Source organism: Tetrao urogallus (assembly GCF_951394365.1).
Source record: "Tetrao urogallus genome assembly, chromosome: 28".
NCBI classification, from domain to species: domain Eukaryota; kingdom Metazoa; phylum Chordata; class Aves; order Galliformes; family Phasianidae; genus Tetrao; species Tetrao urogallus.
The window spans coordinates 819,051-842,753 of NC_136841.1; the positions used below are offsets into that span (position 1 = coordinate 819,051).

A 23,703-nucleotide genomic window follows, 5' to 3' on the forward strand; every position below is an offset into this window, starting at 1 on the left:
ATGCCCGGTGCAGCTCACTTCCAATCCTGCTGCCAACCTGCTGCCTACTTCTACCCCGGAGAAACTCAACCCCAAACCGGGCCCCCGGGGACCCCCGCCCGCACCGTGAGCAAGGTGGGACACGGGGAGAGCCCCTCCTGCGGGCTGTACTGCGCTATTATTGCAATATCTCATGTCACCTCTGTGCCAGCAGAAAGTAAGCGGGGAGGTGATGGGGCTGGGGGGTGGGCACAGCTCTCCCTGCTTGCTGGGGGTGACCTGGATGTCCAGCAGGGATGCTCCCACCGGTCCCCGTTTTGTCCTTGGCAGAGCTCTGCAAGTTTCTTTCAGGTGGCGCCGGCTCTGCAGAGCAGGAATGGGGGGGGGGGGGATGGGGGAGAGTGCTTGAAGATTGAGGTGGGAAAGTGACTTTGGGATTGATGCTAGTGGGGACTGGGGCTTTCAGGTCTCAGCATGGAGCCCATTCCTTGCTCAGCCACCAGGGACAGGTCCTCGTTTTAAGGAGGATGCAATCGGGGCAGCACCGGGATGGGATAAAGAGGCACAGAGCTGGCAGGGGGGGGTGGGGGATTGGGAAGCATTGGGGCTGAAGTTGCCCCACACCACGGGGGCTGAGGGAGAGCAGGGCTGCACAGCATCACAGGATTTTCCCATTGGCTCCCAGCTCTTTCCCCCCACTCCTGCTGGTGTCCCAAGGGGGGCAAGAAGGGCTGGGCAAAAAAAAGAAAGGGAATGTTTTGTGGGGTTTTCATTGCTTTTCCCTACTGAACAAACCCAGAATGTCTGTGTGTGTGCCCAGGGCTTGGGGCACTTTGATGTGCATCCCCTGCCCTCTTGCAGAAACAATGTTTTTTCTCTGGGATGGAGGTGCTCCCCTTGAGCATCCCACTGAGCCCTCAGTGCTCCCCAGCTGGGAAGAGCCCAGGCAGACCCAGAAACTGTTGCTGCTTCTTCAGCTGGTGAGGGGTGGGAAAGACCCTTTCTGCCCTTTTCTCCAGTACCTCTCTGCATGAGGGGCTCAGTCCAGGGGTTGCTGCCCCCTTTGGGCAGGTCCTTGCCCACCCCGTACAGCTCAGGGTGATGATGCTCGGGGCATTTGGGGTTGTTTTGCAGGGAATGGGTTTGGACTGGGCAAACTGGGAGCCTGAGCACTTTGCAGTGCTGTGATTTTGTGCTTGGAAGGTGGATTTGAGGGGCCAGGCTCTGCTGCTGAAATCTGGGGCACCTTCTCCTCTACCCCACCCCAATCCATGCCTCATTTTTCCCACTGGAGCCATGCAGCAGTGGGTGGGTTTGCAAAGCTCCACGGATGTGTGAACCATGCCCAAGTGACTGTGGGGTCCCTCTGAGGGTCCACCAGATCAGCTCTGCCCTTTGCAGTTCCATGAGGCTTTGGGGATGGGACACAGCTCTTCCCTGTGCAGCGGGGGCACATCCCAGCCCAGCAACAAGGAGCCCCTTTCTCCAACATGGGCTGGGGGGGGGGGGGGAGTGAGCAGCTCTGGCAGCCAAAGGACCCCTCCTCCCCCCCATTCCCACCTGCTTCCGGCCTTTTATGCTCTGCCAGCAGCTGCTGCCAAGAGGCTGCTGGGTGCTTCCCGCAGCATCCTCTGTGCTCAGCACATGGGGGGCTCACTGCTGTGACCCCCCCCCCCCGGTATGGTGGGTCCCCTTGTTTTGTTGGTGGTGCAGGAAGCAGGGGCAGTTTGCAGCAAGGAGGGGACAGTTTCAGAGAGGGTCAAGCACGTGCATGGGAACATTGGGGCACCTGCAGCCCGGAGATGGGGGGGGACGGGGCAGACTGGAGCGGGGCCAGGCTCTGCCTGTGGCTGCTGACTCATTCTGCAGCTGAGCATCCCTGGAAAGCCGCTGATCAGCTGCGCTATGGGCTGGCAGGGCACCTTGGGAGCAGGGACAAAGTTGTCACATGCAGGGACAGAGGGGCTTTGCATGGGGATGGGACAGCCTGGGAAAGCTTCTCTGTGGTGGTGTGGAGAGGAAGGGGCTGGGGACCCCCGTTTGCAGCATCACTCGTGCTTTGCTGTGGCTTAAATTAGAGTGAGTTCAGGGGAGGAAGAAAAAGAAAGATTGTTCTCATCCCGAAATACCTCTGCTCATTTTCCACCTGGTTTCCCAGGGAAATGGAGGCAGTCAGTGTGCACGTGAGCATCCCACCCATCCCCGTGGCTGGGAGCTCAGAGCTAACACAGCCCTGCTCCCTGCTTCCCACTTTCCCTTTAGCTGCCTTCCCTTGCTCCCGCTCCCAGCCTTTCCCTTGCGAAGGCTAAAAAAAAAAAAGAATTCCATTTGTGGCAAATAATAGGAAAAAAATACATATCCAACCCCAAACCCCAAACCTCAAACAGTGACGCCTGAGAGTCCTGCCATCACGGGACTCCCGTGGGCAGGGTGAGTTGGGTTTAACCCCTATGGAGCCCCAGTCCCAGTGTGTTGGGTGTCCCAGCTCTGGGTGGGCACAGGAGGGGAGCAGCCCCCTGCTCACTCCATCTTGCTGCGCTCATGCAGCTTTCATCCCCTGAATTTCCTTGCTGAGGCTCCACGGCTGCTCCCTGCTTGTACCACTGCGGCGCCTGGGGAACAGGAAGAAAAAGAGCCTGGGACAAAAAGTGCCTCGCTCCACCACACTGAGGGTCACAGCCAGTCAGCACACAGCAGGGACCATCCCTCACTCTGCTCCGTGGGGCTGAATTCCAATGATCAATCCAGAGCTGGGAAAGCCCCCGGCTTGGTGCTGGCAGCACTGGTCATGTACTGGATGGAAAAGGATGGATGCATGGCGTGCAGTGCTAGGGGACGTGCGTGTGTGGTGCGTGGTGCTAAGGGGCTGTACGTGCATGGTGCGTGCTGCTCAGGGCTGTGTGTCCATGGTGCGTGATGCTAGGAGGTGTACATCCAGAGTGCACAGTGCTAGGGGCTGTGCAAGCATGGTGCACGGTGCTAAGAGGTGTACGTGCGTAGTGCTGGAGGCTGTTTGCCCTTGGTTCTTGGGCTGTATTCACACCACTCCCTGGCACGTTGGTCCCCTGGGGTTCTCGGGGATCATCCTTTGCAGAGAGATGCAGCTCCAGGGCAGCCTCCCTTCAGCCTGGCCCTGGCAGCCTGCGACCTGGGCCAGAGCTCACCACAGAGGTGCCAAATCTGCTTCAGTGGCTGCCAAAATCAATGCAGCACAAAGAGCTCATAAATTACAAAGGCGCTCTGAGGCTCAGGGTCGCTGCGTGCCAGTCCAGGGCCGAGGAAACCACCGAGCCCCTGCAGAGGAGTGCATGGGGCCACGCTATCCTGCAGAGCCATGCACCACGCAGGGACCTCTCCATATCCCTGGTGTCCTCTCCAGATGGCTGGAGCTCCTCCGTGACATCCCCAGTGTCCCCGGTGCTGCTCTGAGGAGCTGGTGACAGCCGTGCTAGCTGCTGGGCTCTCCTTTCAGTGCTGCTCCTCAGCCGGCGGGGGAGAGCCCTTTGTGCCAGGCAGCCTTGAGAGAGACCTGGGACATAATGGCTGCTTTACTCGGCCCTGGTTTTCCCAGCCTGTGCGCGGGAAACCTCCGGCGTGAGCTGAATGGCAACGAGGAGACCTCCTGCTCCATCCCTCCCCCACTGCCCCGTGCTTTGTGCACCCTCAGCATCCCCATCTCCAGCTGAACCCCCCTGGCCACACGTGTGGAAGCACACTCACAAGCACATGTACGTGCCCATACAAGTGCACATGCATGCTGCAGTGCACATGCAAGCTGCAATGCATGCACACCCAAAAGCCCAGCTTGCATGCGTGCACTCACACTCTCACATCATGAGCCAGGGCTCAGTGGCTCATTCCGTCAACCCTGATCGACACCAGCTATTACAATCCCCTCTGAGGTTTCTGACTGCGGTGTCTCGATGCGCAGCCCAGCTCTGGCATCTCCTCCTGCCTGGCTGTGCGCTCAGACTTTCCATGCTGTGCTCAGATCTGCTGTCCCCAGAGGACCCCTCTCCCTGGGGCTGGATTGGACCCTGGGCACTGAGCTGAGGCACTGCAGCTCTCCTGCTCCTCAGGGCACGTCTGCACATTTCCTTCTGCTCCCTCTCCTTTCTGCCATGCAGGGTCCGTGCTGGCTGCATGCTCTCAACCTGATGCTTTTGTGCATCACCCCGTGCATGCAGGCACCAGTCTCTCCCAGTCCTCCCTCTAGCAGAGAGCTGGAGGTTATGATGCTTCTTTGCACTTCAAACCCTCTGCTGGACTTTTGTAACCCCTCACAGGGCGAAGGATGGCCTCAGTTCTCCCACTGCTGCTGCTCTGGGCGTTTGCCCCCACGGTGGTCCCGGAGGTGCTCAGCCCTGAAGATGTCACAGGTAACACAACCCCAGCCATGCTCACCCTCACACTATAGCGAGTATCCTTGGGGCAGGAGGTTCACATGCCAGCCCCCTTCATCTCTCTGCTCTTCTCCCCCCAGATGACCTCAAGGCCCTGCAGGTGTCCATCCCACGGCACCCAGCCCTTCACGCTGTGCTGGCAGGGGACGTCACCATCCCCTGCCTCATCACCTACCTCGCACCCCTGCCCACTGCCAGCACGACGGGACGCCGAGCAGTGCTGGGAGCCCCCCGGGTCAAGTGGACCTTCATTTCTGAAGGCAGGGAGGCAGAGATCTTGGTAGCACGGGGGGAAAAGGTGAAGGTGAGTGAGGACTACCGCCTCCGTGCCTCCTTGCCTGTCTTCCATCAGCGTTACACTGACGCCTCTCTGCTGCTCACCGAGCTGCGCCCCAACGACTCGGGGATCTACCGCTGCGACGTGCAGCATGGCATCGAGGACGGCCACGACATCCTCGACCTCAGAGTCAAAGGTACGCACAGGAAAGGGAGCAGCACAGTTTGGGGGACCCTGCCCAGACCCTCTCTCCTGGTTTCTCACCCTGTGCCTCCCTGCAGGAGTGGTGTTTCACTACCGTGGGGGTTCCACACGCTACACCTACACTTTTGCCGAGGCGCAGGAGGCGTGCACTGCCATCAGTGCCAGCATTGCCACCCCTGAGCAGCTGTATGCTGCCTATCTGGGAGGCTACGAGCAGTGTGATGCTGGCTGGATCGCTGACCAGACCGTCAGGTGAGCGCCCCATGGCGTGTTTCTGGCACCCAGTGACTCCCCTGTGCCACCCCTCAGCCACCACCATTCTTCCCCTCTGCTTTGCCAGGTACCCCATCCACACTCCCCGCGAGGCGTGCTACGGAGACATGAATGGCTTCCCAGGGGTGAGGAACTACGGTGTGGTGGACCCGGAGGACATGTACGACGTGTACTGTTATGCTGAGGACGTGCCAGGTGCCTGTGGTGCTCCATGTCCAACCTCCTTTTCACAGCCCAGCGCTGTCACCCAGTTCCCTTAGCAATGTCCCAAATGTGCAGCGCTCCGTAGAGGGCACAGACTTGCTTCCCTGCAACCCTTTGCAGAACTGCCTTGCTGACCTGCCGCAATAAACCACTGATGCTTCCTACTGCTTGGGGAGCGCTGCTGACCTGGGGCTGTCCCTGTGTGTCACATACCTGCTACCCTGCTGCTTGTGCACGCTACGTGGCATGGAATCCACTGCCAGGTGGAATCAGCAGCACCTGCATCAGTCACGTTTTTCTTTTGGAAAGTTTGCCTGTGCAGCAAGCTATGGGCAGAGCTCAGGAGAGCTGAGCAGGTGGCTCAGTGTTCGCCCCTGCCCCATGTGCAAGGACAGACCCGCATCCACACCTCTCCCCATTCCTGAACCATCTCCTGATGCCTGTTTCCTTCCTTTCATTGCAGGGGAAATATTTTTGGAGACGGCCCCGGACAAGTTTACCCTGGAGGAGGCGGTGGCGCGGTGCAGGGCGCAGGGTGCGGTGCTGGCGAGCACAGGACAGCTCTACGCAGCCTGGAGTGCAGGGTTGGATGCCTGCAACCCGGGCTGGCTGGCTGATGGCAGCGTCCGCTATCCCATCGTCACCCCGCGGGAGCGCTGCGGAGGAGCCCTGCCGGGTGTCAAAACCATCTTCCAGTTTCGCAACCAGACGGGATTCCCCGACGCACAGAGCAGATACGATGCGTACTGCTTCCGAGGTAACCAGGGGCACCGCGGCCCCAAAGTTTAGTGCTGGGCTCCGGGGTGCACGAAGCAGGGACAGAATAGAGATCCCTACGTGCTCGCTGTGCCGCCCTGTCACTGTGGAGTGTGGGGTGTTCTGCATATCTGCAGTAGAGCATGCCGACTCAGGGCAGGGATGCTTTGCATGAGCTCAGTGTTGCATGCCAATATATCTTGATAGGGGAGGAATAACCCGCATGATCTCAATACTGCATGCTGATACATCGTGATAGAGGATGGATGCTCTGCATGGTCTGCATAGCGCATGGCAGTATAGTGCAAGGTCGGCCTCAGTATTGCATGCTGCTGTAGCACAGTAGGGCAGGGATGTCTCCGTCCGTGTGAGCTCAGGGTGGCTCTGGGCACAGCACCTGTCCCAGGTCGATGCCATGAGCCCTCACCTTGGGGCTGAGCCAGCTGCAGGAGCACGGCTCTAGGACGGTTCGCCCCTGTGTGGATGTTGAAGGCTTTTCGGGGTTCTCTTTAGGCTGCTGGGCACAGCCTGCCAGGTCTGTAAGGTCTATTTATTACCACGGATAGGAAATGAAATAGAGGCAGTGAGCTACTGGGTGCTGAGGGCACCCTGCGCACCGGGGCACGTGAGTGAGGACTGAGGCTCACAGGGATAACAGGCACAGATTCTTCCCATTCCCACTTACCTGAGCGTCCCCTGGGCCTTGTGCTCCCACCAACCATCCGCTGCATGCCTCCGTGCCTCAGTTTCCCCATTTCTCAGTGGATTCCCCGCTGTCTCCACGGATGAAGCTAGGCAGGACGGACCCATCTCGCAGTGCTGTACTGCATAACCCACTAACAACCCAGCTCAGCCGGTGCACAGGGATCCCCCAGGTTGTCCCCAGCTGCCGCGGGGCCAGGACAAGGCGGTAATACCCCACTTTCTTTCTGCCCACAGAAGGGACAAACTCTTTCCCTGAGGCTGCAGGAAAATATCAAGCCAGAGAGCCCGAGGGCCTCCAGGAGATTGTTACAGTGGCAGAAAAGCTGGAGGAGCTGCAGCTGCCCAAAGCGCAAGTGGAGATTGAGTCGCGAGGGGCTATATACGCCGTCCCTTTCTTTAAGGACGTGGCTGATGCTGAGCTGGAAAAGCCAAGCCTGTCCCCCGAAGACACCCGGCACCCCCCAGTAGATACCTCCTCGTCCTCAGCACGAGGACGTCACCCATCCTCGGCTGCCCCTTTCCCCACAGCCCCAGCCGTCCCCAAGGCAGGCATCCCGCATAGCTGTGCTGTACAACCAGGCAGCCCGTCCCCTGCAGACCAGGACGAGGCGACAGGGACAGGTGGAAGGTGCACAGAGGCCAGGCAAGAGCCATCCCGCACGGGTAGGTCCAGCAGTGCTCAGGGCTGGGGCACAGAGAGCAGCAGCAGGGATGCAGGCACAGAGGTGTCCAAGTGCCATCTCACCGAGGGTGCACCCACGGCCGGGGTGCCGCTGTCCTGGTGTGGTGGTGACAGGCGTGGGGCTGTTGGTCTGTCCCTGCCATGCACAGATGTCCGTCTGTTCATCCAGTGGCCAGGACGGCAGGGTGTAGCGGGCAGGGCCAGTGCCAAACCATGCTGTATTTGTGCCAAGAGGAGGCAAGGGGCCAAGCAAAGATGTGTTGTGGGACAGGAGAATGCAATGGCCAAGCCGGAGCAATGGGGCTGGTTCAGAGGGGGAAGCATCACCAGACCTGGGGCTGTTTCTGTCTCCTCAGGCATTACTGTGCCAACATTTTCCCTTCAGCTCTGCTCATTGCCGGCAATGCCAGTGCCTGGTTCCTGGCTGGCTCCTCTTGTGGGTGTCTCACTGCCTTTCCTTGCCCCTTGCAGAGGATGGAGCAGCGCTGGAACGGCCGCTGGGCTCTGTGCTGGGTGAGGACTTCGGGAACACAGCAGCAGAGAGTCCGGGCAGAGGGCAAGAGCCTGGACAGCCCATGAAGCCGAATGTGCAGACAGTCTTGGTGGGCACAGAAGGACCCAGTGACGCCCTGTCCCCATCGGTGGCTGCAGCAGGTGACACAGAGCCACCCAATGGGCATCCCCAGCCACCTGGCTCCGTTGTCCCCACATGTCTCCCCATCCACCTGTGGGAAGCTGTGGGGCGGCCAGCCCACAACGGCAGGGCATCTGGGCACAAGGACAGCCAGGTGACACATCCAACCAGCGCCACTTTTGTCACTTCGACAGATATCCAAGAGCCATCCTCCTCCGTAGGCAGCCGTGGGGCTGGGGGGACCAGCACCCCCATCCACACTGTGGGGGCTGCTGAGGACCCCGAGCTGTCAGGAGATGTGACCGAAAACCCTGGGGCATCCCCGCTGCCCCCCGCACCGCCGCAGCTGCAGGATGATGGAGAGGAGCAGTCGGGGGCCCCGTGGCTCTCCTCACCAACAGCACCAGGGGATGGGGGCACAGCCCCAGCAACGGAGGTCACCCCATGGCACGCAGAGTTGCCCAGCAGCAGCGATGCACTGCAAACCCCAAGCACTGATCGCGGGATGCCCGCTGCATCTTCAGAAGAGGAGGAGGGTGAGGAAGAGGAGGAGGATGAAGAAGAGCGCCCGATGCCCTCTGTTGCAACCGTGGAGGGTTTCCTTGCAGCCGTCCCCGGAGAACCAGGTGGGACCTACAGGGACGGCCTCACCTCTCCCCATGCTGGGCCCCCCAGGCTGTCCCCAGCACCCAGCTCGGCCGCCCCACTGCCCGCCCTGCCCACAGAGCGTGCCAGCCTGGGTGCAGGTGCAAGCTTGGCCGGGGGTCCCCAGCACTGTGTCATTTTTGCACTTGGGGCAGCGCTCCTGGCTGCACGCTGGCACTAGAGAGTGGCAGCACCTTTCCTTTGCACTGTGCTTTCCTCTTGTCTGTCCTTCTGTCTGTCTGTCTCTCTCTCTCCTCCTCTCTTCGGCTGGGTAAGGGAAGGTTAAAGGTCCGGAGAAGCACATATTTGTCAAACAAATTGGTCTGAGCTATGCATGCACTTAATTCTCTTCTACTTCTGTGAAGTGTTTTAATGACTGTTTCCATGAAAAAAAAAAAAAAAAAGAAAAAAAGAAACAAATCTAACAAAAGAAGGTCCCAAACCCTCCTCTGACTAACAGTGGTACTAATAAAGGGAATTAAAAGCTTTCTAGAACACGCACCTCGGCTAGCTCTTCCCTTCATCCTTGCGCCCGCTGCCTCGCTCACATCCCCACTGACGAACTAATCCCCCCGGACCCCAGAGGGATGAGGGCCTTTGGGGCTGAGCAGGGTGTGAGCTGTCCCTGGAGCATCCCCACGGTGCACGCAGCTGAATGCCGTGCAGAGCTGTGGGGTGTTGGGTGTTCTGGGGGTGCACAGCCTCGAGGTGAGCACCGGGGGCTGAGATGGAGCCCACGCGCTGCAGGAGGGTGGTGGGTGCATGAGCAGTGACCCCAAGACAAAACTCCTCTTGGCTCCTAAGCTGGGATGCTCTCAGCTCTGCAACCGAACCCCTGCCCATCTTGCTGCCCCTTGACCCCGTGGGACAGCCTCGCTGGGGTTCCTTTCTTCACCCCCCCAGCATGGGCGCTGCTCAGCACCTTGCAGTGTGGATGTGGATGTCCTGGTAAGAAGAGATATGTTCCCAAAGAGCCGGACGTGCCCAAGCCTTAAATAGCTCATTTCTCACCCTGCTGCAGTCCACTGGAGATGTCTGCGTGCTCCTGCAGGCGGGGAGGTGATGCTGTCTGGGCACAGGGCATTGGATAGTGCCAAGGACTTGCACTCCCTGTGCTGCTGGTGCTGGCGACAGCCCTAAATCACATTTTTGAGCTGGGGACAGATTAATGACTGTGTGTCTTAATGACCGGAACGGGCTGGTGCTGGTTTTGCAGGTCAAGGATGGCACCACTGAGTTCTCAGCCTTGGGCAGGCTGAAGGTGACAGCAGTAAGGCTGGGGACAGGCACGAGGCTCGCCTTGCTGCCAGGCTGAGGACGTGTGTCTGGGACATGTCAAGGGCTTATCCTTTCATGTTCCCTCCAAAAGAGCCATTGTTGCACCGCTCTGGGGACAGCAGGACTCGTCCCCATCCACGGCACACTCTAACAATGTCCTGCTGAGTGATGGGGACACGCCAAAGCCTCAAACCCATCCAGTGCAGGAAGATGGGATGGCTCCAGGCGTGCCACCGTGCCCCAGATTCTGTGCATCCATTCGAGAGCTGAGGGGCAGCTCAGGGGCATGCAGTGAGCAGGGATGCCCGTGCTTTGCAGGTGGCTGCATCCCCAACCCCTGCCTGAACGGAGGGACCTGCATTGAGGATGGCACCCATCCCACCTGCCTCTGCCTGCCAGGTTACGGAGGGAGCAGCTGCGAGAGACGTGAGTCCACAGGGTCACACAGCCCGTGGTCCTTCAGGCATCAGCGCACAGAAATCCGTTTTGGGTGTTCTTTTGGCTTGCTCGTGGGCTGAGCTCCATGGTGCTGACCCTTGTCCTCTCTCCCCTCCTTTTCTCCTGCTGTGGTTCAGCGTTGAAGAGGTGCAGCCCCAGTTGGGACAGCTTCCAGGGAGCCTGCTACAAGCACTTCTCCACCCGGAGGAGCTGGGAGGACGCTGAGTCACAGTGCAGACATTTTGGGGGGCATCTGGCCACCATCCTGACCCCCGAGGAGCAGGACTTCATCAATGGTACGTGGGGCCACCCCAACCTGCAGGGCATGGGACCCAGCATCTCACCACAGTGGGTTTGGCCAAGGGGCAAAGCAGAGCCAAAGCTCCTCTCCCTCTGTTGGAAAAGGCAGCTGGATGGGCAGACACCATCACAAATGTTTTTATAAAAAGGGGAAAGGAAAGTGGAAAGGAAGGGGGAAAGAGGAAAGAGGAAAGAGGAAAGAGGAAAGAGGAAAGAGGAAAGAGAAAAGAGAAAAGAGAAAAGAGAAAAGAGAAAAGAGAAAAGAGAAAAGAGAAAAAGGAAAGGGGAAAAAGGAAAGGGGAAAAAGGAAAGGGGGAAAGGAAAGGAAACATCGGCAATAGGATGGATTAATTGGTAGAAAGGACAGCTGGGAAGCGGGGTTGTCCAGGAGGAGCAGGAAGGGACACGGGGTCGCCACGGACAGGCATGGGGACACTGGGGCTCTGCTGCCCTCTCCCGGCGACCCCCCCAAACTCTCCGCCCTGACGGATGCCAGGGGATGGCAGATCCCCCCATGCCCTCCTCTGTCCCCAGAACAGTACCGCGAGTACCAATGGATCGGCCTCAACGACCGCACCATCGAGGGGGATTTCCAGTGGTCCGACGGCAGCCCCCTGGTAAGCCGTGCTGCCAATCCCCCTCCCCACCCCGTTCCCATCCCCACCACACCTCGTGGTCCTTCTCCATCCCTTGGGATGAGTCCCAGGTTTTGAAGCCTCAGTTGAAACCACTGGCATGAGCACCGTGTGATTTGGGGTGCCCGAACCAGCAGCACGGAGATGGGGCACCATGGCACGGACGCAATGCAAAGTGCCAGCGAAGCCCCAGCCCGTCCTGTGCTCCCCAGCTCTACGAAAATTGGCACCCGGGGCAACCCGACAGCTACTTTCTCTCCGGTGAGAACTGCGTGGTCATTGTGTGGCACGACGGGGGACAATGGAGTGATGTCCCCTGCAATTACCACCTCTCCTACACCTGCAAAATGGGGCTGGGTAAGCCACGCACCACCCCCCCCCATAGCAAGGAAAAAAGGGTTCTGACCGCTCTCAGCTCACCTGGAGTTGGGGTGGGAGCTGGTGGTGAGGCAGAGGGGTTCGGCGCAGCCCCAGGACGCCCACCTTCTCCCCCGACCCCACAGTGCAGTGCGGACCCCCCCCCACCGTCAGTAACGCCCTCGCCTTCGGCAAACCAAAGCAGCGCTACGAGATCGGCTCCATCACGCGCTACCACTGCCGCCACGGCTTCGCCCCGCGCCGCTCCCCCATCATCCGCTGCCGTGAGGATGGGATTTGGGAACGGCCCCAGCTCTCCTGCCGCCCCGGTGAGCATTCAGCCCCCTGCATCCCCACATCTCCCCTCGTGGATGGCTCTTCAATGGGGCTCTTTGCTTCCTGTGTCCCCCCCCAGGGCTGGCTCAGCACTCCGAGGACTGAGTGAGCTGTCACCTTCCCAGGCCCCGGAGCGGGCATGGATGGGGATGTCACCGGGATGGCAATGCAGCACTGGAGGGCAAGAGGTGTCCTGGTGGGTGCCTGCCCTCTGCTTGTTTTATATCTGTACAAAGAAACCCCAACAACTAAAGAGTCCCTCAAAAGGAATCGCCAGTTACTTGTTCGGTGTCTCACCTTGCACCGGGGCTGTTTGAGTACCAGAATGGCAACAGAGTTAAAATCAAGGAGGAGAAGATGGGAGTGGGAGGAGTGGGGGGAAGGCAGGTGACAGCTTGGACATGGCAGCATCGCCTCCAGCTGCTGCTTCCCCCCTTTTGTATTGAGACAGCAACATGGGGAAGGGGACACTGAGGCTGTCTGTGACACATGTCTGTGACATGGCCACACTGCTGGATGCATGCATCTCAAGCCCCCTCCATGTTTCTGTGGAATGAAAGCAAGGAAATGGATGGCACTGAGAGATCTGTGCCAGCATGCACATGGGTGGGAGAGGCAAAGGTACACAGCCTCAGAACTGGGAGTGGGGGACGCACAGTGGAGCCATGGGGACCAGGTCGATGCTGGAGCAGCCTGGGCACAGCGATGGCCCCTGAGCCACAGGCACAGGGAGGAGCAGCCCAAAGTGTCCCCATGTTGATGCGTCCCCACGCTGTTTTCTCCAGCTGTATCCCAAACCGAGAAACCCCTGTGTGTGGTGCCAGGGACACCGATGACACCAGGACACTGTGGGGGGAGTGCTTGAGTCCTTGGCAAACCCCCCTCACTGAGTGGCCAGGCGGTCCCAGAGGCCGCTTTACTGTCGCTTTATTAATTGAGAAAGCGAAACTCCATTAGTCACACTCGTTAATGCCTGGCTCTCCAGCATGCCTGCACCAGCCAAAGTCTGCACGGCCGTAAGAAGCGAGGCCAGGGCCGGGGGTGCACCAAGGTTGGGGGGCTCAGGGAGCCTGCCGTGCCCACCAGGGCTGGACCAGACCCCCTCAATTCCTGGGCTGGAAATGGTTCTGGATTCTCCATCAAGCCTTGAATGCCTACAAGATTCTGAGGCAGCTGAGTGCAGGGAGCAGCTCCATTAAATGCACAATCCCCCTCAGACTCAGCCCCGTCAGAGGGGATGCACAAACCCTCCACATTCAGCCCATCAGAGGATGCGCAAATTCCCCCAAATTCAGCCTCATCGCTCCATCAGAGGATGCAAGCACCACCCACAATGCCCCAGAGACCCCTGTCCCACCTTGAGCTCTCCACTCAGGTGACAAGAGCCAGTGCCACCCCTTTGCCTCTGCCCACCTCTCCTATGTCCCCGTGAAGCAGTAGGTGCCGTAGGTCCGCAGCTCCTTGCTGGGGAAGCCAAAGCTGCGGACACCAGGCTCTGGCAGACCCCCACAGCGCTGCCGAGGGGTGGTGATGGGGTATCGCACGCTTCCATCTGCCAGCCAACCCCCGTCACAGCGATCCAGCCCCAAAAACTTCCACGCAGAGTAGAGCTGCCCCACTTTAGCAATGGTAGCACCGTGGTTGCGGCACGCTTGCCCGGCTTCCTTGAAGTTCAGGTGGCCTCGGATGAAATAGACCTCACCTGGGGATGGGAGGGGTGGGGGGGGGAGGAAATAATGGAGGGTGATGACTCCGTGAGCAGCCCCAGTGTCACCACAGAGGGCTGGGCGATGCTGGAGGTACCTTGCAGTGCAGAGGTGAAGCAGAAGGCATCAAAGCGGTCCCGCTGCTTGTCCTTGGCCCCATAGCTGCGGATGCCTGGCAGCAGGAGGCGGCCGCCACATGGCTCCCGTGAGTTGATGATGGGGTAATGCACGGTGCCATCCAGCACCCAGCCCGCGTTGCACCAGTCCAGCCCCTCCATCCAAGCTGCGGGGTGGGCAGAACCTCAGCGTACCATAAGAACAAAGCGGGGCACAGAAGGGATGGGGGACGGCAGCCTGGGTGGAAGCCTGGCCAACTCAGCATCATCCCTACCAGCAAGGTAGATTTGGAGCAACAGAAGGATTTGGGATGCTGCAGGATAGTACCTTTGTAGAGCTGCTGGTAGGTGGCAAGCCGGGCATCCTGCTGCTCACATGCACGCTTGGCTTCATGGTAGTTGAATCTGTAGCGCCCATTGATGGGCTGGTAGGGGAAGACAACACCTAGAGGACAGGGACAGAGGGACACGCTCTCACCATGGAGGTTTGGCTTCTTGCCTCCAGGGACCTGGTGCTGAGCAGGAGTCTGGGGGAAGTAGCTTTGCAATGGGGACCCATTGGAGCCTCCCCATATCCCTCACCCTCCAGGTGCAGCGTGAGCGAGACGCTCTCATCCTCCAGCCCGTTGACCAGCTGGCAGCGGTAGCGTCCCTCATCCTCCAAGGTCACATCAGTGATGGTGAGCGAGGCATCATAGCGGTGGCTGTGCCGCAGGCGCACGCGGGGGCTCAGCGGCCCGTAGTTTTTGTGGTACAGCCCGTTGGTGATGATGATAACGTTTTCCCCATAGTTGGCTGGCTCCACTTTGCTCCACTTCACCCGGTAGTTGCGGGGCAGGGCGCGCAGCACGCAGGGCAGCGTGGCCGTGGCACCTCGCTGTGTGTGCACGGCGGTGTGCAGGGGCTCCAGCAGGTACTGCAGGCGTGGGGTGGCTGCGGGGCACCGGCTCACCTCTAGGCATTGCCACAGCCCCACGGCCCCTCAGCACCTCCCCACCACCCTCGTCAGCCTGGTTTCCAGCAACCATCCCACCTCGTTTCCCTGCTGCTGCAGCCTCCAGGATGCTCATCCCAGCCCCTGCCCAAACCTCCCAATACCGTCCCCAAGCAGAAGTGTCCTGTCCCCATTCCCGCTCCCTACCAGGGCTCCCTGTTGGCTTCTGGAAGATGCTGGAGGTGGGGGATGCTGCCAGGAGCCAGAAGGATGCAAGCAGAACCCGGTGCATCTTTAGAGCTGGGGAAAGCCTGGGGGGAGCAAAGGGATCAGGGCCACGCAGCAGGACAGACTGGGGGATGCAGCAGGGAGATGGGCAGCAACCAAACCATCTCAATGTTTGCCCTGCAAAGTGGACATCACACAGGACACCGATGATCTGAGAGGTGCCAAGCACAGAGATAAGCAAGAGCAGCCCCCTCTCCCACCACCACCATCATCAGTCCCCATCACTCCTTACCGTCCTCAGGGGAGCTGCTGTGCCCATCCACCACCGCCTGCCTCCTGGCTCTGTCACAGCCACCCCATCTCAGGATGAAGGGCTCTGGAAAGCTCAAACCTGTGCTGCGATGCTGCTGGGAAGAGGGGACACAGGGCACGAGGACACAGGGACGGCTGTGGGTGCTCCCAGCTGGGTCCTGCCCTCCCTTTGAGCCTGCACTGCTGTCACCATCACCATCGCCATCCTGGGGCAGGCAGTGCCCCAGCAGCCCCACGTCCCGCTCCCATGATCAGTGTTGGCTGTGCTCTCGCTCCCTGCCCTGTGCCCGTCTCTTCCCGTTTTCTTCTCCTTTCTTTTTTTCTTTTCTTTTCTTTTCTTTTCTTTTTTTTTTCCTTTTTATTTTTTTTTCAACACCTCCCCGAGGAACGCACGGAGAGGAGGAAGCACAATTTCCCATTGTGGGCATCTTTCTCTGTATTGTTCTGCTCGGCAAAACACAGCGCTCGCCAGCTAACAAGCATCCCTTTATTCACAGGCCACAGAGTAAGAGAATTCAGGGAAAATGTCAGCACCATGCGGGGCTCCGCACCCCCCATTGCAGGCACAGATCCCCTCCGTGCTGCTCCCCGTGAAATTCTGCTCTTTGCTCCCACAGCCATCAGTGCTGATCAAAGCCACGCTCCCTGCATGGAGTTTCTGGCTCTGGGGCTGCTGACGCCACGATCTGGGAGAGCACTGGGGGGGTCCCCCCACCCTGACACCCCCCCCAGCCTCACCCTGCCCAGTGCAAAGCCAAGGCAGAAGCTTTGCTGCTGTCACTTTGGGGTTGGGATGGTGCGAGCAGCAAAACAAGGCCGAACAATAGGGCTGTGTTCTGGGTTCCCTTATCAGCTCCCTCCCCCAGGGTGCATCTCCAGGACTGGAGGAAGCTCATCGCACACGAATGCAAACAAGCGTCCGTCTGTCTGTCTGTCCTAGCTGAGGACACAGCGATCTTGGCATGCACAATGCAAAAACAGCCCCTGGGTGGGAAGCAGAACCGTGCGTGCTGTTCTAGGAGGCTTCCCCTGCCCCAAGCTTCTGCCCCATTTTGGTCAAAGCAATCACCCTGCTCTGGGCACTGCAGGCCCCCAAGGACCCCACACTTCAAACCACTGTGAACAAGAAGGAGACAGTGTCCTGCTACTCCAGAATGGGTTAAAAAACAACAGCAGATGCTACTCCCCAGCTCTCCCATGGATCTGTACCCAAAACAGACCCTGAGCACTCCCAGCAGTGCCCCGTTCAGCAGTGCCCGGCTGCAGTTCAAGGCTTTCCAGCACTGCAGCACATTGGCCAGGCTTTCTGGTGGTTGCATTTTTCCCACATGAAAGCAGTAGCTACACCCCAAAGCAGCCCTGACTCATCCCTGCCCGGCATCCGTCCTCCCCCCCCCCTTTCATTTGCGCAGCGTGAGATCACAGTTTGGCTGCACCAACAAAGCACCCGAGCCACTTCCCCCAAAGTGGCCGTACTTTACTTGTCAGCTCCTTCCTCTTCCTCTTCCTTCTCAGTGCAGGACAAACAACTTCACCAAAGCAAAGCAAAGCAAAAGAAAGGCTCTGCTGCAGCTTCTCAACCCCAGAGGGAACCAGCTCTGCCAGCAGCCCCAGGTTGTTTCTTGCCCTCATTTTTTGGGGCTTTTCCAAGGGCAGGACTTGGCCTCGCAGGCGTGGTTTGCAGGCAGACTTTGCAGGCAGCTCTCAGCCGCTTCGGTGAGCTCTGCAGCATGGCTGAGCGTGTTGCTGCAAGGCTGCATCTCTCTGGGCTGTGCTTCTTCCTCCAGCTCCTCACCATCGTCCTCTTCGCCACCTTTGTCCGCTACAGTCCGGAGAGCTCCAACCTCTGCTCCACGGAGCCAAGCTGCAGCCAGAGAGACCCCAGCCCAACTTTGGGGTACCCCCGTGAGTACCCTGTCCTCTGGGAGGGGGGTAGAAGGAGGGCACAGGGAGCAGCTCTGCCTGCCTCACGCTCCTGGCACAGGTGCAGAAAGTTGCTGCGCTCGGCTTTTACCCCTAAAAGAGAGCAGAGGTGGACATGGGGATCACGGGAGGTGAAAGCCTGCCATGCACCCCCCTCCCCTCCCTGACCAGGTGCTCCTGGCATTGCAGGGACTACAAACTCCACCCACACGGGTTAGCAGCACCAGGAGATTGGCACCGAGCCCCTTGCACAGTGCCATCCATCCAGACCCTACCCCCGGCCCCTCCTGGCCACCTCCCTCCCCACGCAGCAGCACCGATGCTGTTGGCCAAGTTTGGGCCAGTTCTCCCAGTTCCGCCCACATATCCACACCTGTATGCTGACTCACCTGTTCCTGCTATGTAAAGGGAAGACTGTCCCACAGCAGGATGTGGATCTTCTGCTTGTCACTGCCAGGTGTGGGGCAATGGCACTGCTTGCTTGCTGTGCGTGTTGGGTCCCTGTTTACCCCTGACGTTTGCAGAGCAGCAGGGGAGTCCCTGACTATGGCCAGTATCTCCAAACACCCCTGTGTCAGTGTTAGTAGTGTGGACAGGGCTACACGAGCTGCTCCGAAAAGCTTCCAGTCTGTGGGGCAAACTGCTGCTGGGAGGTGACACGGTTCCCTGTTGTGCTGGGACATGTGTGGGTGGAGAAGGCTGATTGCCATCAGCTTGAAGGCTCCAACACCCCCAAAACCTTTTCGACCCCAGGCTATCAGGTGGGGGTCACTCTCACCCAAACCCAGGCCCTGCCTGCGGTGCCTCATAGCCCCACTCTGCCTCCTGCCAGGGTTCCGGGATGCCCACCTCCGAGCTCTCCTCGGCTTTGGCTTCCTACTGGCCTTCCTCAGCCGTTACGGGGTGGGCAGTGTGGCTGGCAGCCTCCTCATCGTGGCCTTCACCATCCAGTGGGCCATACTGGCCCAGGGGCTCTTTTACTTCTCCCAGAACAGCAAGATTTACGTGAGCACTCAGAGGTAAGGCTGGAAGGGTGCTGCTGCTCCGATGCTGCCCAGCCCAGCTCCATCCCTTGCACACTGGCTCCCTCCTCTGTAAAACTCACTGCTCTGCTCTCGAGGAGGGTTGTGAGGACCAGGCTGCTAGCTGAGCATCAGCCGAGTGTTTAGGGGAACACTGAGACCCACTTGCCCAAGCCATGCAAGCCTTGCCACCGACAGCAAAATTCAGGCTGCCCATTCAGCTTGCAGGAGCAGGGTGTGGAGCGTGGGTTGGAGAGGCAGGGTTTGGGTTGTAGGGGATGGCATGTGGGATTCAGGCTTAGCTCCAGTCGATTCACTCTCCCCAGTGCCTGCCCTTGCCTTGGCTGCTCTGGATCCAGCTCAGTGTTTTGCCTCTCCTTCCCAGCATGGTCAGTGCTGACTTCTGCACTGCAGCCATCCTCATCTCCACCGGGGCTGTTCTGGGCAGGGTGAATCCCATCCAGATGCTGTTGATGGCTCTGCTGGAGGTGCCTCTCTTTGCTTGCAATGAATACGTCCTGCGGAGCCTCCTGGGGGTGAGTCACCCCCCAGAAAGGGAATAGTCAGGGTCTTTGTTTTGATTCCTGTCATCAAGACCTGCGTTGGCCATGGGCAGATCCCATACTCTGCCCTGCATGGTGCTTTCTTTCCCAGGTAAGCGACAGTGGAGGCTCCTTGACCATCCACACTTTTGGTGCTTATTTTGGCTTGACGGTTTCACGCGTCTTGCACCGGCCCCACAAGGACAAGAGGAAAGAGCAGCAGGACGTGGGGCACCAGCCCGATCTCTTTGCTGTGGTTGGTATGAAGCTTGAGCCCTACAACACCAGAATCATAGGAGTGGTGGGGGGAAGGACCGCCACCAATGCTAGGACACGCAGTCATGCCACTGCATGTCTGAGGATGCAGACCTCCAAGGATGGAGATTCTCCACCTTCGTAGGGATCTCTTCCAAGGAAAAAAGCTTTTCCTCCTGTCCAGCCCAAACTGCTCACACTGCCAGCTGTGGCCATTGTCTCTTTGTACATCTCTGGCACCAGCAAGAGGAGGTTCTTTCCCTCGAGAGAGCAACCTCAGTGCCCACATGTGCCCACTCACCTCCCGCAGGAACCTTTTGCTTGTGGATCTTCTGGCCCAGCTTTGCCTCAGCCACCACAACCCACGACAGCGCCGAGCCCTGGGCAGTGCTGAACCTCTACTTCTCTATGGCAGCGAGCACCCTGGCCACCTTTGTCCTCTCACCTATCCTGTATGAGGAGGGCACACTGCAGGTGGTAGGTCCTGTCCTGAGACAAAGCCAAGCCCCTGTCCATCCCGCAGGGACGGGAAGCATGACGATGTCCAAGGGAGCACAAGGGGATGCTGGTTTGCTTTCTTGGGTTGGATAAAACCCAGCTCGAACCCTATGGAAACCCAAACCTCAGCCCCATGCCATGAGGACAACCCCTCTGTGCTGCTCCATTCAGGCCCAGCTCCAGGATGCCACCTTGGCCAGCGCAGCCGTGATGGGGATGGCGGGGGAGATGCTGTCCACCCCCTTTGGGGCTCTCACAGCAGGCTTTCTGGCCAGCCAGCTCTCCCTGCTCGGCTCCAGGTTCCTCTCGGTGAGTCCCCTTGTGGCAATGAGGTCCTGCACCTTTGGATCCAGGGGAGCTGCATTCCCAACTCAGCCAAAACAGCGGGCAGTGGGAGGGGGAGCATTTCCCCCATCCTAAACCCAGCCTCCTCTCCGTGCATCCCCCAGCCCATCCTGCGATCCAGGCTGAAAACCGAGGACACGTGTGGAGTGCACAACGTCCATGGGCTGCCGGGGATCCTGGGTACCTTCCTGGGGACACTGCTGGCAGCGTTGGCCACCGCGGATGTATACGGCGACAGGTGAGAAGAGCCGGCACCGGGAAACGCTCCGACGTAGGGGCTGCTCCGGTGCCCCCCGTAGCTACAAGCAGAGCCCACGGCTCCGTTCCCTGCAGGCTGCAGCTCGTCTTCCCGCTGGTGGCCGAAGGCAGCCGCACGAACGCTGAGCAGGCGCAGTGGCAGCTATGTGGGCTGCTGGTCACCCTGCTGTTGGCTGCCTCCGGGGGCGGCCTCACGGGTGAGTTTGAACCCCGTGCATTAGAAAAAAAAATAAAATAAAATAAAAATCCCCCCCCCCCCCTCAAAAAAAAAAGGCCCAACTAAACCATCAAAACCGACGCGGAGGAGCCCACGCGGCGCAGCTGGGGTGAGAGGCCGCTAGGTGGCAGGGGAAGCTCGGTGCGAGCTCAGACGGATCCTCTGCATCCTCAGGAATCCTCCTGCGAACGAAGGTGCTGAGGTCTCCCCCCGAGGGGAACGAGTTGGAGAGCAAAGTGCTGCGGGAGGTACAGCGGGGTTATTTTTGGGGTGAGGGGGGAAGTTCCATCCTTGGTCCAGGCTGGGAGGCAGCTTTGTCACAACCCTCCCCACCCTTCGAAGTCCTGCTTCACCCCTGAGCCAATCCACCCCTCTCTGTGCCGGTGCAGATGGATGAGGATGGATGTGACCGAGGGGCGAGCAGCGAGGAGCGAGGCAACGTCGCCTGACAGCGTGGTGAGTTCCAAGCAGTGCCTGCAGCCCAACGTTCCCAACCAGGTTCGTCTCCATGCCATCCCCAGGGGATGTACAGCGAGGAGATGCTGCAGTCATTTGGGTTCTTGCTGTGGGAAGAAAGGACAGCCCAGCTTAGCAAGGATCCAGACCTTGCTTGGTTGAGAGGTGCTTCCTGCCAGCTCTGCTCCGTGCCTTCGTTTTCTCCACCTGACAGAGGGAAGAGCTGCGGGGAGGGCTTTTCTTTAGGGTGCTGCGCTGGGAAGGGGTGTACTGAGCTGAAGGGCAAACAGCAGAGACTTTTTCTATGGATCCTGTCGATCACCGCCATTAAAACACCTCTGTCTTCTTTTGTAACTTCAGGATTTGGCCTTGAATTCACACCTGGTTTGCCAGGGAAGAAAGCAAAGCCCCCAGGATCCCCTCACCCCTCACAGCAGTGCTGGGGAGTCACAGGTTCCTCATTTGAGCCACGGATTTCGTGCTTAGCTCTAATCCCTCCATTACCTCAGCCACCAGAGGGTGCCACAGCCCGGGGCCAGGCCGTGGTGACAGCCTGGTCCCCTACATGCAGGTGGCCTCCCTTCTCCCATCCAGCTCCTTGCACCAGGAGGATCCCTCCTCCAAAGCAGCCAAGTGTCACTCAGTTCCCTTGAGAGAGGGATGCCCCATGGTCCTGGTTGGCACCACACTGAAAATGCACTGAGATCTGAAATGAGATGGGGAGGGGGGAAGCAAAAAACGAAACAAAACAAAACGACAACAACAAACCAACTATTTGCTTCCAGGCTGACCAAAAACGTTGGCTTTTAGATGGGGCTCTTTAATTCCTTTTAGAAATGATGCAGAAAAATTTGGAGGCTGGCGCGCTGTTCCACATCAGGAGTTGAAAACATTTGCCTTTGATACACATCAAACCAATGCTGTAATGTTCCCAGGGATCCCCACTTGCTCATTACTAAGAACCCAATGAAATCAAGGTGTGTGCTGAGTGCTTTGGTTCCATTGCATTTCCACAAAAAAAAAAAGGAGCCCAGCATGGTGACACGAGGCTCCATCCTCACTGCAGGCCCTGGGGGTTTTGCTCCTGGTCCATCCTAACCTCACTCCAGGCTCTGTTCCATGGAGAAGATGCTTCTCACGACCCATGGGAGGCAGAAGAGCACTGGGGCTGGGCTCCAGCCTGCAGCCCCTAACTCCACTGTTTCACCCCCCCTCCTCACTCCCTTTCCCAGGCAGCCCTTTTCCCTTTTGATCTCCTCCCGAAAAAGCAACCCCACTGCGAGGGAAAGAAAAGCCCCTCCAGTGAGATCATTGCAAGACCCCCGGGGCTGGGGTTGGGCGTGGAGTGCAACTCCCTCCTCTTCCTCCTCGGCCCTCTGAAGGCTCTTATGCCCTATAATCGGATTAGGGAGCCCTGCACCCTCCCAGTGCCTGGCTCACACACCTCTCTCCCCGCAGACTGTTTAAGCGAGGCGAGCGCAGAGCCGGCCCTCACGGCGGCGGCGAGGGTCGGTGGGGACGGCGACGAGCCTGAAAGGTTTCGTCAGCGAACAAATTGCTTCTCTGTAGGGGCCGTTTTCTTCCCAAGTTGAACATAATGATGGCAGTTTGGTGAACAGATGGCGCGGCTGAGCGGATAATCCTGGAGCGAGAGGCTGGGCTGGCTCTGCCACGGCACCGGGGTGCAGATGGGCGCTGTGACGGTGGCACCCGGTGGGACGCAAGTTCGGCTTCGTGCCTTGATGTTTTGCAGGCCCTGAGCACAGCGGCAGGGTCCGAAGCCCCTCATGCCTCAGTTTCCCATCCCTGTGACCCCTCGCAACCCATCCGTAGAAGATGCGCTCCATACAGGGGAAGCCAAAACATCCATACAGAAAAGCCAATTTATCATTCGCCATTTAGCTCCCATTTGCACCCCGACTCCCAGCTCTGTCCCCTGGGAGCCCTGGCTCTGCCAGCACCTTGCCCTCTACATTGGCAGCTCAGCTGCTGAGGGCCCTGCCTCCATCACCTCCTCTTTCTTTCTCCTGAGCTCAATCAGCTGCTTGGAGGGTGTTGCTCGAGGAAAAGCAATAACCACAGCTCTCCTACAGCTGGGGAAACTAAGGCACACAAAGAGGTGCCTGCAAGTGCACTGGAATTAGCAGCAGGACAAAGCCCAGGCTTGCGATGTTGCTGGTGTATGTGTCCTTACACATCCGTGGCCCTTACTGCCTCCCCCTAAGGAGCAGCTGATGCTGTGTTCTGCTTGATAGAAAGCCAGCTAATCATCTTTCCCACCTTCGTTAGAGTGTGAATTGTTATCTGAGCGACACCTGTAAAGCTCCTTGTCAGACAGGGCTGGTGCACACGTCTGATAATGGGCACCAGATGGGAGCAGGGAGGCTCGGAGAGGCATAGGGGCCCAGGCATCCCTGCTCCAAACAAAGAGCAGAGCCTGACAGCTCTGATGGCCACGTGGCATCACTGTGCCATAGGAACACCCGGCAGCACGGGTGCTCCATGTCTGCCATTTCCCAGGTGGGAGAGCTCTGAGCCACCAAGGCGCTGTGCCCCGGAGCATCCTGGCGCTGCCCATGGGTGCAAATCATAGAATCAGAATGGCCTGGGTTGGAAAGGACTTAACATAACCTAAATCCAAATCCTGACTCCTTCCAGATCCATTGGCTGGACACAGAACGGATGCGAACGCAGATGTGAATGAATTGAATGTGATCCTGAGTCTTCCACATCCCCTCCCTGACCCCAAACTCGATGTGGGGCAGAACCCAGCCTTGCTGCCAAG

At 58.9% G+C, this 23,703-nt stretch overlaps 3 protein-coding genes across 3 annotated transcripts; 2 read left to right on the forward strand and 1 right to left on the reverse strand.

Annotated features, from left to right (window-relative positions):
• On the forward strand, positions 1-12,211 carry BCAN (brevican; the record flags this gene model as incomplete). Its single annotated transcript, XM_079547567.1, has 15 exons — positions 1-196; positions 4,266-4,358; positions 4,463-4,855; positions 4,941-5,115; positions 5,204-5,331; positions 5,804-6,097; positions 7,036-7,464; positions 7,955-8,137; positions 8,312-8,743; positions 10,359-10,466; positions 10,616-10,774; positions 11,313-11,395; positions 11,626-11,770; positions 11,917-12,099; positions 12,186-12,211. 15 exons carry the CDS (start codon positions 1-3, stop codon positions 12,209-12,211), a joined length of 3,027 nt encoding a protein of 1,008 aa, XP_079403693.1.
• Positions 12,212-13,524: 1,313 nt separating this feature from the next.
• HAPLN2 (hyaluronan and proteoglycan link protein 2) lies at positions 13,525-15,237 on the reverse strand (the record flags this gene model as incomplete). Its single annotated transcript, XM_079547659.1, has 5 exons — positions 15,070-15,237; positions 14,511-14,861; positions 14,257-14,373; positions 13,910-14,095; positions 13,525-13,808 (listed from the first exon to the last, which is right to left on the reverse strand). Exons 1-5 carry the CDS (start codon positions 15,152-15,154, stop codon positions 13,525-13,527), a joined length of 1,023 nt encoding a protein of 340 aa, XP_079403785.1. The 5' UTR covers positions 15,155-15,237.
• A 1,895-nt stretch (positions 15,238-17,132) lies between these two features.
• Positions 17,133-20,911, forward strand: RHBG (Rh family B glycoprotein; the record flags this gene model as incomplete). Its single annotated transcript, XM_079547636.1, has 10 exons — positions 17,133-17,307; positions 18,158-18,344; positions 18,733-18,883; positions 19,002-19,149; positions 19,455-19,621; positions 19,814-19,951; positions 20,092-20,225; positions 20,321-20,442; positions 20,637-20,710; positions 20,852-20,911. 10 exons carry the CDS (start codon positions 17,133-17,135, stop codon positions 20,909-20,911), a joined length of 1,356 nt encoding a protein of 451 aa, XP_079403762.1.
• Between the last annotated feature and the right edge of the window lie 2,792 nt (positions 20,912-23,703).